The following is a 14,316-nucleotide window of genomic DNA, read 5'->3' as shown; positions in this document are numbered from 1 at the left end:
CTCCATCCTGCTGCTTTGTTTTTATAAAAACTTAATGGAAGAAGGTTTGATAAAACTAAGTAAAAAAGATTTGCTATATTTAACCTATGTGCATTTATTATGAATCCCTAGGTATATGGAGGTTTGCAAGGTGTCATGACAGGAAAATGGAAATTAAAGTTTCCACTCTCAAGGAACTTAAATGTTATTGATGTTACCAAATACAAACATGGCATACTATTAAAAGTATTAGATTATGAAAACAAGTTGTATATATATTCCCATTTTCTGAAAACAAAACCAAAAGCTGTCTCCATCTGCATTTGTATGCTCTTGCGTACTTGGAGAACGTGTGAAAATGAACACATCAATTATACTTGAGTTGGGGGTAGATGAGGGAGCAGATGGACAAACTTAAGAGAGGTAAAAGATTGTTATTTCATATCATTCAATGCAATGACTTCCACTTCTATCTATGATAAACTAACATGGTCTGGATTTACCCTTCTGCCTTAAATATTTGAAAAATCAGATAAAATATATGAAACAATGGTTTTCCAGACACTGGACAGCATAGGGCAATAATTCCTGAAAAAAAGGAAACAAATGAGGTGAGCCCTTCTATTGTCCCAATATTGCCTGGAGAGAGTCTGGTAATCTCATTGAATTGAGGAGATAGAGCTCAGAGATAGAGAGGCCAAGGCAGCTAGAATTTGTAGGGTATAGGAGTGAAGAGAACTACAGAGAGACATCTAGGGTCTGTAGGGAGTTTCCCCTTAAATCTTCACCTGCATGTAAAGAAACTATCAATAGATGGGGAAAGGAGCCAGGAGAATAATTCTCAGAGCTACATAGAGCTGAGAACAGCTCACATTGCCAATAGCTAGAATGGAGAAACTTCATAACACATGGGATGTTGGGTTGAGGACTTAGAACAATTTTGTCTCAGTACTGAGGAAAAATTAGCACAAAAGGCTGCTCAGGTCTTGCCTAAGAAAACTAAAATGCAATCTCTGAAAAGATAATGATTTCCAAGTAACATATGTCCCAGAATGAGGCTCAAAAACGTTTAAAAGAATAATAATAAAAACTGAAATCCAGCAAAAAATAATGTCTGGCAACCAATAAAAAATTACCAGACATGTAAAATATGACCCATATCAATCAATATAAAATAATCCAGATATGACACTTTAGTACATAGAATTACTAGATAAGGGCATTAAAAGAGTTACTATATACTCCATATGATACAGAGGTAAAGAAAAGCATGAGCATGTTACGGAAAGACATGAAAGAAATTTTACAAGTCTAAAACTGAAGGTCTAGAGGAGAAAAATACAATACTGGAGATAAAAATATACTGGATAGGATTAATATAGCAGATTAGACAATGCAGAAGATTAGTGAACTTGAAGACAAAACAATAGAAAATTTCCAAATAAGAACAGAAAGGAAGATTTAAAAAAAAATGAACAGAGCATCAGTGAACCGTGAGACATCTTCAAGAGTCATAATATTCATGTAATTAGAACTGAGGAGGTGATGTATTTGAAGAAAAAAATGGCCTACAATTTTTCAAATTTGATGCAGACTGTAACCCACAGATCCAAGAAGCTCAAAATAGCCCAAGCAGAAGAAACATGAAGAATACTACACAAAGCGTATTATAATCAAATTGCTTAAAACAAATGATAAAAAGAAAATCTTGAAAGTAGCCAAGGGAAAAAAAAGACATTACATACTGAGGAAAAACAATAAGAATGATAGAATTCTCACTGAAAACAGTGCAAACCAGAAAACAATGTACCAACAAGCATATTTAAAGTATTGAAATAAAGAACTGTCAACCTAGAATTCTAAACCCAGTGAAATTATATTTCAAATTAAACAAACAAGTCTTTTTCAGAAAATAATTTGATGTTAGATGTTTTTATAATATATACATGGATAATTCTCATAATTTCAAAAAATTAACTATAGTCCATAAATATAATAAATATTATATAAATACATATGAATGTGCTAAATGTAAAAAGTTAGTCAAGTCTGGGGGCATTAAGGAGAAGATATATATGGAAACAATACTGTTATTTGCTTCAATGGGTAGAGGCTCACCAAAGATGAAGTTCATGTGATACCAAGTAGAAGAGAGGAAAGAAGACCTTGAATAACAGCAGAAGAGTTTAGATCCATATGAAAGATTATAAGGAGCCCCTGCAGTTTTTTGAACAGAGAGATGAGAAAAGTAGCAATTGAAGATATATTAGCAAATCTTATACATGATAGAGAACTGATAGTATCATACAATTGAACCAAAACTCATGGAGAAGTTTTATTAAAAATATGTGCCCATAATTTCGATTCTACATGAAAGGAATCTACCTTCATTGGAGATGGGGACTCTCCTAGTTACGAGATCCTTGTGGTGGATCAAGGCCCAAGAACCCAGGTGAAAGTGATAAACATCTAGATGAGTGTCACCGTTGCCTACTCTCAAACCCTTATTATCTGATCTGGCACATTTCAGCAGTGTCATGTTTTGCTAGCTAAAACAACAATTTCATAATGACCACAGAAGTTAAGGAAATTCTTTAGGTAGAAAAATATTGAAGTTTTCTAAGTTGGTGAGGTGATCTTGCAATCATCTTTTAAGTCTATAATATCCTACAATTTAATGCACTTTTGCTTTTAGCCCTTTCCTACAGCATAGAAATCTGGGAACAAATTAGGTTCTCCATCATTCTGTGGATTGATAAGAAAAGCTTTTTAAAGACAAGAAATTGTAAGTTCCTTTTTAGAATTTCTTAATATAGCATCTAAAAAAATTGAGTTAAAAATGTGGTGAAAAAAATCACTTAAAAATGTAGTGGGGAAAAAAAAAATCATCAAAAGGGACCTAGAATCACTGGGAATTTTCTAACCATGGTTAGACGGTTAAGGCCAATAACTAAAACTACCTAAAATAACCAGAAGAGGGCAGAATAAGACCCAATGATACTAACTTTTATATCATATAGGAGAGCTTCTGTGACTTTTGGCAAAGGCCCATTTAAAAAACTGTTTTAAAAAAATACCTTGTTAATCTTTTTACCTTATCCTGCTCCACACCAGGCTCTCTGTACACGGTCCATCTCTGCCCATCATCACTGTATAGAATTCTGTAGGCTGACACATAGTAATTATGTTCCACCAAGGTGGAGCCAGTGGTTATAATGCCTAGGGAATGGAGAGGTGCTTTCATTAGTGCACAGTCTGATCCTTAAAGTCTGTTCACCATTCGAACATAAGCAACTAAGATGCACTGCTCAAACCTTTTTGCATATAACACATTACTATATCTAAGAGTGCAAGGTTTCATTATAATAGTGACTAAATCCTTGGCTTTGTTCCCTTGTAGAGACAAGAAGAATTATGCCCAGACATAAGGAAAGGACCACTGTATTTTATATTTTAACAGCTTGTGTTCATATCGTTGTAAAATATATTTCGTCTACCAAGTAAGAATGAATTCCTGGGAAACAGACTGAAGATAATTATGGGTATTATTTTCAGTGCCAAAGCAAAATAAATCCTTAACAAAACCAATCCTAACCAATCGTTCTGACCATTTGCCAAGTTGATCTAAATAGTTAAATTTATATTCAGCACATGTGGAATGTTATTTATAGCACTTAATGTGGATGCCTTGAACATAAATTTCTCTTAATGACTATAAGGGATGGTTATTTCAGACATTTCAAGATCACTTTACTGAAACACTACCTTAAAAGAATCTTACTACAATGAAATAGAAAAGCTAATAAGAATCAAGTCCTCTCCTGTCATGTTTTTATAAAACCATCTTCAGTAATATTAACACCAGCAAAGAAAACTTAAAACCACATAATTAAATTTACAGTGACTTAATTTTCTATAAAAACCTTAGATGTCACCAGGTTTCCAGATAAAATCAATATTACAAATTGCTCTAGAAAATCATGTCTCTTAACCTGTTATCTTCTTTTCCTTGTTCAGATCTATTTGTAACCACTGATATTCATCAGTGGCAAAAGCAGCCCAAGGAGGTCCCAGTTTCTTCAGCCTGGCCTTCTCAGGTTTCCAGCTGTTTTCTTGCCCTGTGTGGTCTGTCCACTCCAGCACAGATGATGCTGTTATTTGAGGATCGGCAATCACGCCAGATTCCATCCCCAGTGTTCCATAACAACCTAAAACAAAACAGAAAGAAACTTGGTTTCCAGATATAAATTCAAAATCTACATAAACTTGCTCACTGAAACCTTTCTATTGTACCTTTAATTAACGTACACTATGCTATTAACACATTGTAATAGAGAAATTTCAAAACTAGGCAAGTATTTCTTGGATCTATGTCTTTGTGTCTTATCAGGAAATATACATATTTATTCACAAGAAATAATAATTAGTTTAATGGAGATACATTACCCTCTCCCTAGACACACTCCCTGGTCAGAGGGTGACTCATGCCCTTACTTCCTTCCTTCAAGTGTTTGCTTAGATATCACATTCTCCACGAGGCCTGTCCTGACTCCACCAGTCTTTCCTTCATTGCCTATCCATCCTTGCTTTATTTTTCTATATCTTTTATATTATTATAAACAATACATTGTAAATAATTGACTTATTCACTGTATACTGTCAATCTCTCACTGCCAGAATGTAAGCTCTAGGAAAGCAGAATTTTCTTTATTTTGCTCACCATTGTTTTCCTAGCACCAGAATAGTATCTGACAAATAAAAGAAGGCACTCGATAAATATTTTCAGTCAAATGAATTAATTACTTCTTTAGACAAGTTCTAAAAATCACCTTTCTAAGAAGCTTTCCTAGCTTACACGATTTCCCTATTAATAACCTTCAGTTTATTTCACTCATTATATTAAATACCCATCGTACTTCATAGTATTATTGTGACAACTAAATGAGAAAGTGCAAAAAAAAGCAACTGGCACAATTCCTAACAGTGTTCAAAAAATTTAAGCTACTATACAAATTATAAGTTAATGAAGTCCATGAAAGGCTTACCACTTGTTTTAAATGTAAAAAGACTTGTAGATAAGTGTCCCCTGAAAAAGAAAGGTATTTTTGGTGACACTCACATAACACATGACTTCCCCATATTTGTCTTAAACGTTTTTTGTTTTTATTTTACTGTATAAAGAACTAAGAATATTCTCTGGCTACATATTAGACAACTGATACTGTTCCTAGCAAAAAAAGTCTCATTTCTAAGCAGAACTTCTGAAATTAGCATAAACAACTTTCTCTACAAGTATCTAGTTCCTAGTTTCATACATGATTATGCACATGTATCCACATAACCTTGCATATATACTTATTTTATTTTATTTTTTTTCATGAAATAAACTGACTCCTAAAACTTTTCAGTAGCAATTACTTCTGGTGAAGGTACAATGAAAGGTGTAATGCTCAGACAAGGAGGCTCCAATTCCCTGCGGTAAACAGAAGAAAAGCTGGCTGCTATTAAGAGACTACATTTGTTACAGGACATCAACATGTCTATGAAGAACAAGTTTCAGTGTTACAACGCACCACTGCATTTGGATTTCAAAGTAATAGGACAGAAGAGCTACCCTGGGAGAATGGAAAGGTGGGACAAGTGACTAGGTCACCATAAGACAGGTCAAAAGCCTCTAAGAAACTTGGAGGGATAAAACCATTAGTGTATGCTCCTGCCTTCAGCACGATATTCAAAACATTACAAGTGGATGCAACCTGTCCTTATTTTTTTTAAAGTATAAAAGAGAAAATTCAAGGAGAAAAAATCTTTCTAAAGGTAGAACAGGGAAAATGAATAAAAGGATCTGCATAAAAGCATCTAGAAGAAAGCAAAAGAAGAAAAAGTAGTTGACTCTATATTGGCGATGGGCAAATGACAGCCCATGTACGGCCTGTTTTGTATGGCCAGTGAGCCAAAAATGGTTTTTATATAGTTAAAGAGCTGTAAATAAAATGAAAAAAGATAAGTGACAGAGACATGTGGCCCATAAAGGCCTAAAATATTTGCTAGCAGGTCATTTACAAAAAAAGTTTGCTGACCCCTGCTTTCAAGTACCCTGGGCATAGATCATGCTCCTGTCTTCTGAATGAAAACTGGCCCAGGACCTCTATAGTCGGTTTCAATTAGGCTTCGTACTGTCTGCAGGCCTGTACATATCTAAAAGGCAAGATTTATAAAAACAGGGCAGGAGTACTGCATTTCTATTTAATGTTTCGACTTCCGCTTTTGATACCTAGTCTAAATTTTGTAAAACAATAGAATATCACAGATACCACGAAAATACATTCTGAAAATATTCCCTTGGGATGAGAGGAGATTCATAATAATACTACCTTTGATTTATGTTCAAATTTAATTTACATTCAAAGTATTTCAATTATCCTCAATTCATTTTGAGTCACATAAGGAACAGAGTAGTTATGCCTTCAGATCTTTAAGAGAAGTAGGGATTTGACAACAAACCTCTAGACTCCTACTCCAGGTATTTTCAACACTTAAAAAACAGGAAACAAAAAATCATGCTTTCAAATGACTACCTTTTGATAAAGAACAAGCCAAGGTATATGACCTTGTCTGTACTCTTCAATACATTCAGGCATGGAGCACACACAAATGTGAGTGCTTACCGCACAAATGGTATTTCATTAACACCATTAACTGTGATATTACTGAAGTGTGAGTCTCTATTTCATCCCTGTCCAGCATGCTTATTATAAATTGCATATATACTTACACTACAGATGTGACGTTGTTAGCCAAAGAACTTTCATAGTACGGGATACCTTTACTAATTACAACACTGATTTGGCCACCTAAAGTGTTTGACACAACTCCTGCATGCACACCAGCCATGCACAATGGTGAGGACTTGAGGAAGGGAAAAAGAAAAGATTAATTTTATTTTCTTTTGGTAATTCATAAATAAGACACTTACATGTCTTCAGTAAATTAATTGATCTGGGCAGTATAATCAATCAACATGGAATAGATTATTGATGCCATAACACAGAACAAATTTTTACAAGAAAAATAATAAAACGTAACATATTACTAAAAAGGAATAACTCCTAGGGGAAAAAAATCAAAATAAAGATAGGCACACAGTTACTCATTCTAAAGTTTATAAAAAATAAAGTCCTATCACAAATTTAACGCAAGTCTATATCTAACTTACATCTCTATATCCATGAGGGATTGTTCCAGATATCTCAGCAAAAGGAAGCAGACAACCAGCTGGGCAGTACTTACTGTGAAATAAAAACAAGTAAAAGGGCATTTAGCACTATACTTTTTGGGGAAAAAAACAAAAACCCATCACATAATCCATTTTTCAGTTCAATGTAAATACCATAATCTCATCAGCCCAAGAGAACTAGCACTTCTATCCATCCACACGTCTTCACTCACATATTTATAAAAATTGTCTCATATCTCACATACTGCTTTGATTATTTTACTTCATAATGAATATAAACACATTTCTACTACAGGATCTATTTATATTTAATAGCTACACGATATTCTATTTTTGTGGATAAACCATAATTTATTTTACCAACTTTTTGGCATTCATTCATTTTTTTTATTCACTCATTCACCCACCGACCTACTCACTCAACACATTGATGCGAATGTCTATTATGTTGTCTGTTAAGTGCTGGGCGGTGCTAGATATTAGATTCACAGAGGTTAGCCAAACGAACATGGCCCCCGTCCTCAATGAGTTTACTATACAGTGGTGGGGGAAGACATTAAACTGATACGCAAATAATTAATTTGATTATGGTCTACTAGGAAGAAAAGGGACTCTATGAGGTAACTGGGAGGAATCTAACTTAATAAAAGTAATACATACATTCAGTAAACTTACTATGTGCCAGGTAGCATTCTAAATGTTTCAGGTAATCCACATAAGAACGTGATGTGGTAGGTGCTATTATTATATTATCCTCATTTTACGGATGAGGAAACTGAGGAACTGTGTGCCTAGGTCACACAGCTGGTGAGTGGCAGATGTGCTCCAGAGCCTGTGCTCACATGCAGGGCTCTATACTACCTTGGTCAGGGAATGGGGCTGAGGAGTGAAGCTTTAGCAGAGACTAACGGTTGTCACAGGAGCAAGTGGAGGGAAATTCACCGCAGTTGGAAAGAACAGTACGCCCATGAAGCAGGAAGGCCTGTGCATGTCTGGAACCGAGGACAACCAGTGCAGGTAGAGGGCAGTGAACAAAGGTAAGGTTAGTTTGAGAGAAGGTTGAAGAGGTGGGCAGGGGCCAGATCATGCAGAGGCCTTGCGGGCTATGGTGAGGAAACTGGACTAAATTTCCTAGTTAAAATAGAAAGTCAATAAAGGATTTTGACAGCATATATACATAATCTGATTCATAGTTAAAAGAGTACTGTGGCTCCTGGGACAGTGTTAGGCAGATAGTGCAGTATTCTAGGCGAGAGATGATGGCAGCTTGCACATGGGTGGTGACAAGGGAGCTAGAGTAAAGGGCACAAGACAGCAGACCCTTTGCAGGGCTGTGTGCCATACAGTGATGCCAGGGTTACCTCTACTGACCAGGATCTCATCCCCCATGAGTGCTGAAGAATGCACCCATCCCATATAGAGAAAATCATTCTTGAAGACAAAATGAAGGTTCTTTGGGGAGAGGTGGCAAGTTGTGGGGAGGTTAGTGACATGGTCTTAGAAGATGAGAATGATTTTGCCAAGTAGAGAGGAATCAAGTGATTCCAGGAGAAAGTTATGAGCTCAGAGCACAATAAATAATGCAGAGCCGTTTCAATATCTGTATAGATGAGACTGGATAAATGGCCCTAGGAGCTGGGACAGGATCCTGAAAACCAGGCTAAGGAATCTGGATGACTTTTTGTCTTAATTAGGAGCTTCTGAAGATTTTTAAGCAGGGGAATGATGAGATACGTATTTTAAACAATAACTTGGTAGCAATGTGAACGGCAGAATAAAGCCAGTAAAGGTTAGAAATGGCAAATCGATTATAAGTTCATTCTAGACTAGGCAAGAGACAAGGGCATAAAGCAGGAAAGTAGTAGTAGAAATGCCATTTGGGTAAGAATACCAAAGAATTCCATAACAGCCTAAATCATCTTCTTTTTTAAAAAAAGATAAATAGCTCTTGTATCATTATTAGCAGTTTTCCCAGATTTGAAGAGTAACTAATTCTACTTTTAAAGTATATGAAAAATTACATTTTCATTGTGGAGAAGATCCAAATGCTACAATTAAAGCAAAATTTAAACATGACAACTCAACAGCTTTAAATAAGCTCTTTTTGATGTCTTAGAATAATAACTATGTGTCACAACATGTACGTTAATCTTAAGTGTATAAAGAATGAGAATGAAGTATATGAAGAGTAACTTTAAGGAAAAAAGGCACAAAATAAGGCCATACCTGAACTCAGGTTCCAAAAAACTGGATGTAGTGTCTAAACAAGTAATTAAGTCTAGAAAAACAAAAATAAAACATGAATTCAATAATATATGTTTACTATTTCTGTAACACTATTTCCAAATCCCAAACCATATTGCTCTAAATTTCAAAATCTTAAAAGCTGTCAAGGTAGTTCTAATAACTTTTTACAAATTTTTGTTAACCACGATTCTCTTCCTGATTTTTAAGTACCTTAATTTCTGGGCTATGTCTCCCCAAGTGCTATTTACTTACCATATCATCTCAGAGAGTCACATATCATATATATAGAAGTTACACATTGAAGTATAATTTATAGTCTTTAAATGCCTTCTATAAAATATAGTTCCCAAAACAAAGAAAAAATATCTTTTAGTTATTATATGACTAAAAATGATCCTCTGCTGGTTATACACCAGGAAAACAACAAAAATGAAAAGGAGAGGTGAGTTCATTCTCTGGTTCTAATTAACTGCAACTCAAAATCTCATCCATGGCAGGACCAACAGTATCAGCATCTTCTGGGAACTTATTAGAAATTCCAATTCTTGAACACCAGCCAGACTTGCAGAATCTCTGGGAGTGGGGACCCAAAATTTGTTTTAACAAGTCCTCCAGATAATTCTTAAACACACTAAAGTTAGAGAATCACTACTTTGAATATGACAAAATTTTAAATTTTTAACGTTTTCTATCTAGAAATTAACAAATAGAAGAGCGAAGCTATCTAAGACCTAGTTCATGGGCTCTATAAAAGGTGGCTTTGGTTCAAACATTTTAATGGCTTTCTTCTGCTCTTAGGACAGAGGGCAAATGCTCAAAACAGCCTGCAAGGTCTTAAAGTGCTTGGTTCCGCCTCAGTCTTGTCTCATACCCATCTTGGCTTCTTGTCACGCTAGTCTTTCAGTTCCTCTGGCACATGCTCTTCTCATAGTCTGGATGGTTTTTCCACTGCCCCTTAGGCAAGCTGACTCCTCTCTAAGGTCTCAGTTTAACTGTTGCTTCCTTACAGAAGCTGCCCTTGACCTTCACATCAAACACCTTCACCACATAGGAAGCACCTAAGTTAGTTTTGTTTGTTTTAATGAATGGATGAGTATCACATGTTCTCATAGTACCATGCGTTATGTAAGAACGATACGTTTATGCATTATAGAGGTATAAGCAACATCATTAGATAATGCCTGGTCTACAGAGACTGAGGCCATTTGTCCTCACCTTTTTGTCACCAGCAACGATCACAGTGCATGGCATATCAGGAGGCTTTCAATCACCATTTACTGACTACACAGATGAGTAAGTATCTGATTATTAGTATGTTTGGCTAACTAAATCCAATTATGTACTAAGCCGGAGGGAGAAAAACCTGGAAGAAGGCCATAAGGCAATCACAAAGGTAAGTGATTTCACATATAAATGCTTGGCCAAACAACTGTGCCGAGGGTAATCGATACACTGATGGAGATAACACCTCGCATGTGTCCTAGTGCACTGATGATACATGAATATTTGTTGAAATAATGGCCACCACGGCAAGCACAGGATAAGTGATTATTCTATTTTATAATTCTGTAGAAACTATGTGCTTATTATCCAACTGAAATGTGTCTTGTAAAATAATAACTTATACCAATAGGAAAGTGAGATTTTGAGAGTGATTATATGGATTAATATCTATATACCACCGACATCTGAATAATGATTAGGTTAAATCTGTGTTCTAGGAGTTTAAGAGGATACATGCCTGGAGAGAGGTTTACTACTACTGGGTTTACTGACTGGGAAAAGCAGAAAAACTGAATTATATATACTCTAGTTATTCCTGGCAATCTTCATATTGCATCAATAAGAATTAATTTTCCACTTTCCTGTTCTACCAAAAGAGTTTCCAACTTCTAAGACTGGAAATTGAACTTCTAAGATTAGCAGCCTGGGATAAAAAGGTACCTGTGTGGTCCAACATGGTATTTAAGCCACAAGAAGACAGCCATCTGGACCCATTACATTCAGGCCATACGCCACAATGCTTGTTGACTATAGATATACTTGATCAGAACAGGGCTTTATTATACGTCCATGCAGTGCTGAAACTGCAGATTATGCCATGCAAATGTATGTAGGCACAGACGAGCTCCCTAGGGGGAAAAGAGGAATTCAAAATGGACAGCCACAAGGAGAGCCAAGATGAATAAAGACAGAGAAAGTAAGTCATGATTACAGACTTTGACCTTCACAACTCTACAAAAGCAAAGAAAACATCGATTAGGCAGAGAATTTTAGAAGCCTTAAAATGTATCTTTCTTGAAATCTTTTCCCAAGTAAATAGTCTTCCAGAAAACCACTATTACTACAAGGCTCCCAGCTAATAAGAACACAGTCTAAGCAAGATAAATATAGCTCAAAGGGAACCATTTGCCTCAGAGACTTCTGACAGCAATGTGTAAGAAGTTATCCCAATGAATGCAATAGATCTGAGAGTGCAGAGAGAAATCCCCATATTTATAGTTAATTGATTTTGACAAGGTTGTAAAGACAAGTCAGTGGGAGTAAGAATAGTCTTTTTAACAAATGGTGCTGGGACAACTGGCTATTTACATGAAAAAGAATGAAACTGAATCCCTACTTCACATCATATACAAAAATCAAAGTGGATCTAAATTTAAGACCTAAAACTATAAAACTCAGAAAAAAATATAGATGTAAATCTTGATTTTGGATTAAGCAATAGTTTCTTAAATATGACACCAGAAACAAAAGCAACCACATAAAAATATATAAATTGAATTTCATCAAAATTAAAAACTTTGGTGCTTCAAAGGTACTATCATGAAAGAGAAAGATAACCCACAGAATGGGAGAAAATGTTTGCAAATCATTTATCTGATTAGGATCTAGTATCCAACTTTTGATATTAAAAAGACAAATAACACAATTTAAAAATGAGCTAAGGATTTGAACAGACATTTCTCCAGAGAAGACATATAAATGACCAATAAGCACATAAAAAGATGTCCAGTATCATTAGCTATCAGAGAAATACAAATTAAAATCACAATGAGATACCACTTTATACCCACTAGGATGGCTAGAATCAAAAAGGCAGATAATAACAAGTATTGGCAAGGATATGGAGAAACTGGGAGTGTAAGATGGTGTAGCTGCTTTGGAAAATGGTCTGGCAGTTCTTTAAATGGGTAAACATAGAGTTACCATATGACCCAGCAATTACTACTAGGTATATATCCAAGAGAATTGGAAATATATGTCCACACAAAACTTGTACACAAATGTTCATCAACTGATGAATAAATAAAAAAAATGTGGAAAAAAATCCATATAATGGAATATTACTTGGCCATAAAATGGAATGAAGTACTCGTGCATACTACAACATGAACTTTGAAAATTTGCCAAGTGAAAGAAACAAGTCACAAAAGACCACATACTATATGATTTATATAAAATCTCCAGAATAGGTAAATCTATAGGAAAAAAAGTATATTAGTAGTTACCTAGGACTGGAGTGGGGGTAAAGGGGTAGGAAATGGGAAGTGACTGCTACTGACTATGGGGTTTCTTTTGGGATGATGAAAATGTTCTAAAGTTGATAGTGGTGGTGACTGCACAACTCTAAATATACTGAAAATCAATTAATTGTATATTTTAAGTAGGTGAATTGTACGGTGTGTGAATTATATTTCAATAAAGCTATTACAAAAAGTGTGTTAGTGGATAACAAGTGTTAGTAAAATAAAGGAAAGCAGTTAGGAAGAGTTAAAATGTTGCAATTTTAAGTAGAGTGGTCAGGGTAGGTAGGCCTTACCGAAAAGATGGCATTTGAAGAAAACTCTGAGAGAGTGAGGTATGAGGTATGTAGACATCAGAATAGGCAGAAAGAGTCAGGCTCTGAGGAGGAAGGCTGTTCGGCATGTTTGAGGCCAGAGTGAATACAGAGAAGAGAAGAGATGAAGTCAAACGAGTAATGAGAAGCCGCATCTTAAAGAGTCCTGGAGGTAAGGACGCTGGGCACAGTGAGATGAGATCTGTATTTTAATAGGTCATACCGACCACTAGATTGAGAGCAGACTGAAGGGGAGAAAAGTCAGAAACAAAGGTGAGCAAGGAATCTTTTGCCATAATTGAGGCAAAAGTTGATGGTAACTTGGACTAGAGTGGTGGTAGTGGAGGTGTTAGGTGTTCAGAGGTAGTCGATTCTGATAGATGTGTGTGTGTGTGTGTGTGTGTGTGTGAGAGAGAGAGAGAGACAGAGAGAGAGAGAGAGAGGATTATAACAGATACCAATAAAACTCTAATTTGTCAACTCAATTATCATGCTGGATCCACTGTAACTGGTCCTACAATATCAGAAAATTGGTGATATGTTCAAAGTGCCGGGAAGTATATAATTTACTCCATTCTTAACTAAGAGCCTCTGTATGGGAGCCTATTTTGGTAATATTAATCCAACATTTGTAATACATACAAACTGTTTATAACACGTACGTTACTAAAACACAACGGGTTTCATTCGGGTGCTCTAGACAAGAGTGGCAGCGGCAGTAGGCAAATGCCCTCAGGGGTTCTGCTTAAGCGGACTAGCATTCTATTCTCTTTTCCTTGTACAGCCCAAAGCAGAATTAGCATCTACAGTGTAGATTCTACACTAGTTTTAGCAGTAGAAACGAACCCGAAAGTGAGTGTAATCGTAATCCCTGTAAAAAGAGCTCCTATCCTTCCGTTATGTGTTCCCTAATACCTGCCTTCCTTAACCCTAGAAGGCTTTCTAGAGGAGGCAGGCCTCTAAACAGGTGGAGTTTTGAAGGCAGCATAATGTGACTGTGAGGAAGAGCATGAAA

At 35.8% G+C, this 14,316-nt stretch overlaps 1 protein-coding gene across 1 annotated transcript in view; it reads right to left on the bottom strand.

The window, feature by feature from the left end:
• The window catches only part of DCBLD2 (discoidin, CUB and LCCL domain containing 2), a 70,356-nt gene that overhangs the window by 20,098 nt on the left and 35,942 nt on the right, over nucleotides 1-14,316 (bottom strand). Inside the window, exons 4-9 of the mRNA XM_011385222.2 lie at nucleotides 9,443-9,494; nucleotides 7,196-7,268; nucleotides 6,755-6,888; nucleotides 5,025-5,065; nucleotides 3,972-4,187; nucleotides 3,074-3,198 (exon numbers count right to left, since the gene is read on the bottom strand). Coding sequence (XP_011383524.2) covers nucleotides 3,074-3,198; nucleotides 3,972-4,187; nucleotides 5,025-5,065; nucleotides 6,755-6,888; nucleotides 7,196-7,268; nucleotides 9,443-9,494 — 641 coding nt within the window. The remainder of the gene's footprint in view (nucleotides 1-3,073; nucleotides 3,199-3,971; nucleotides 4,188-5,024; nucleotides 5,066-6,754; nucleotides 6,889-7,195; nucleotides 7,269-9,442; nucleotides 9,495-14,316) is intronic.

This window comes from Pteropus vampyrus, unplaced genomic scaffold (genome assembly GCF_000151845.1).
Source record: "Pteropus vampyrus isolate Shadow unplaced genomic scaffold, Pvam_2.0 Scaffold674, whole genome shotgun sequence".
NCBI lineage: Eukaryota > Metazoa > Chordata > Mammalia > Chiroptera > Pteropodidae > Pteropus > Pteropus vampyrus.
Note: the sequence above shows the minus strand (reverse complement) of the source record. Positions and strands in the feature narration are given on the sequence as shown.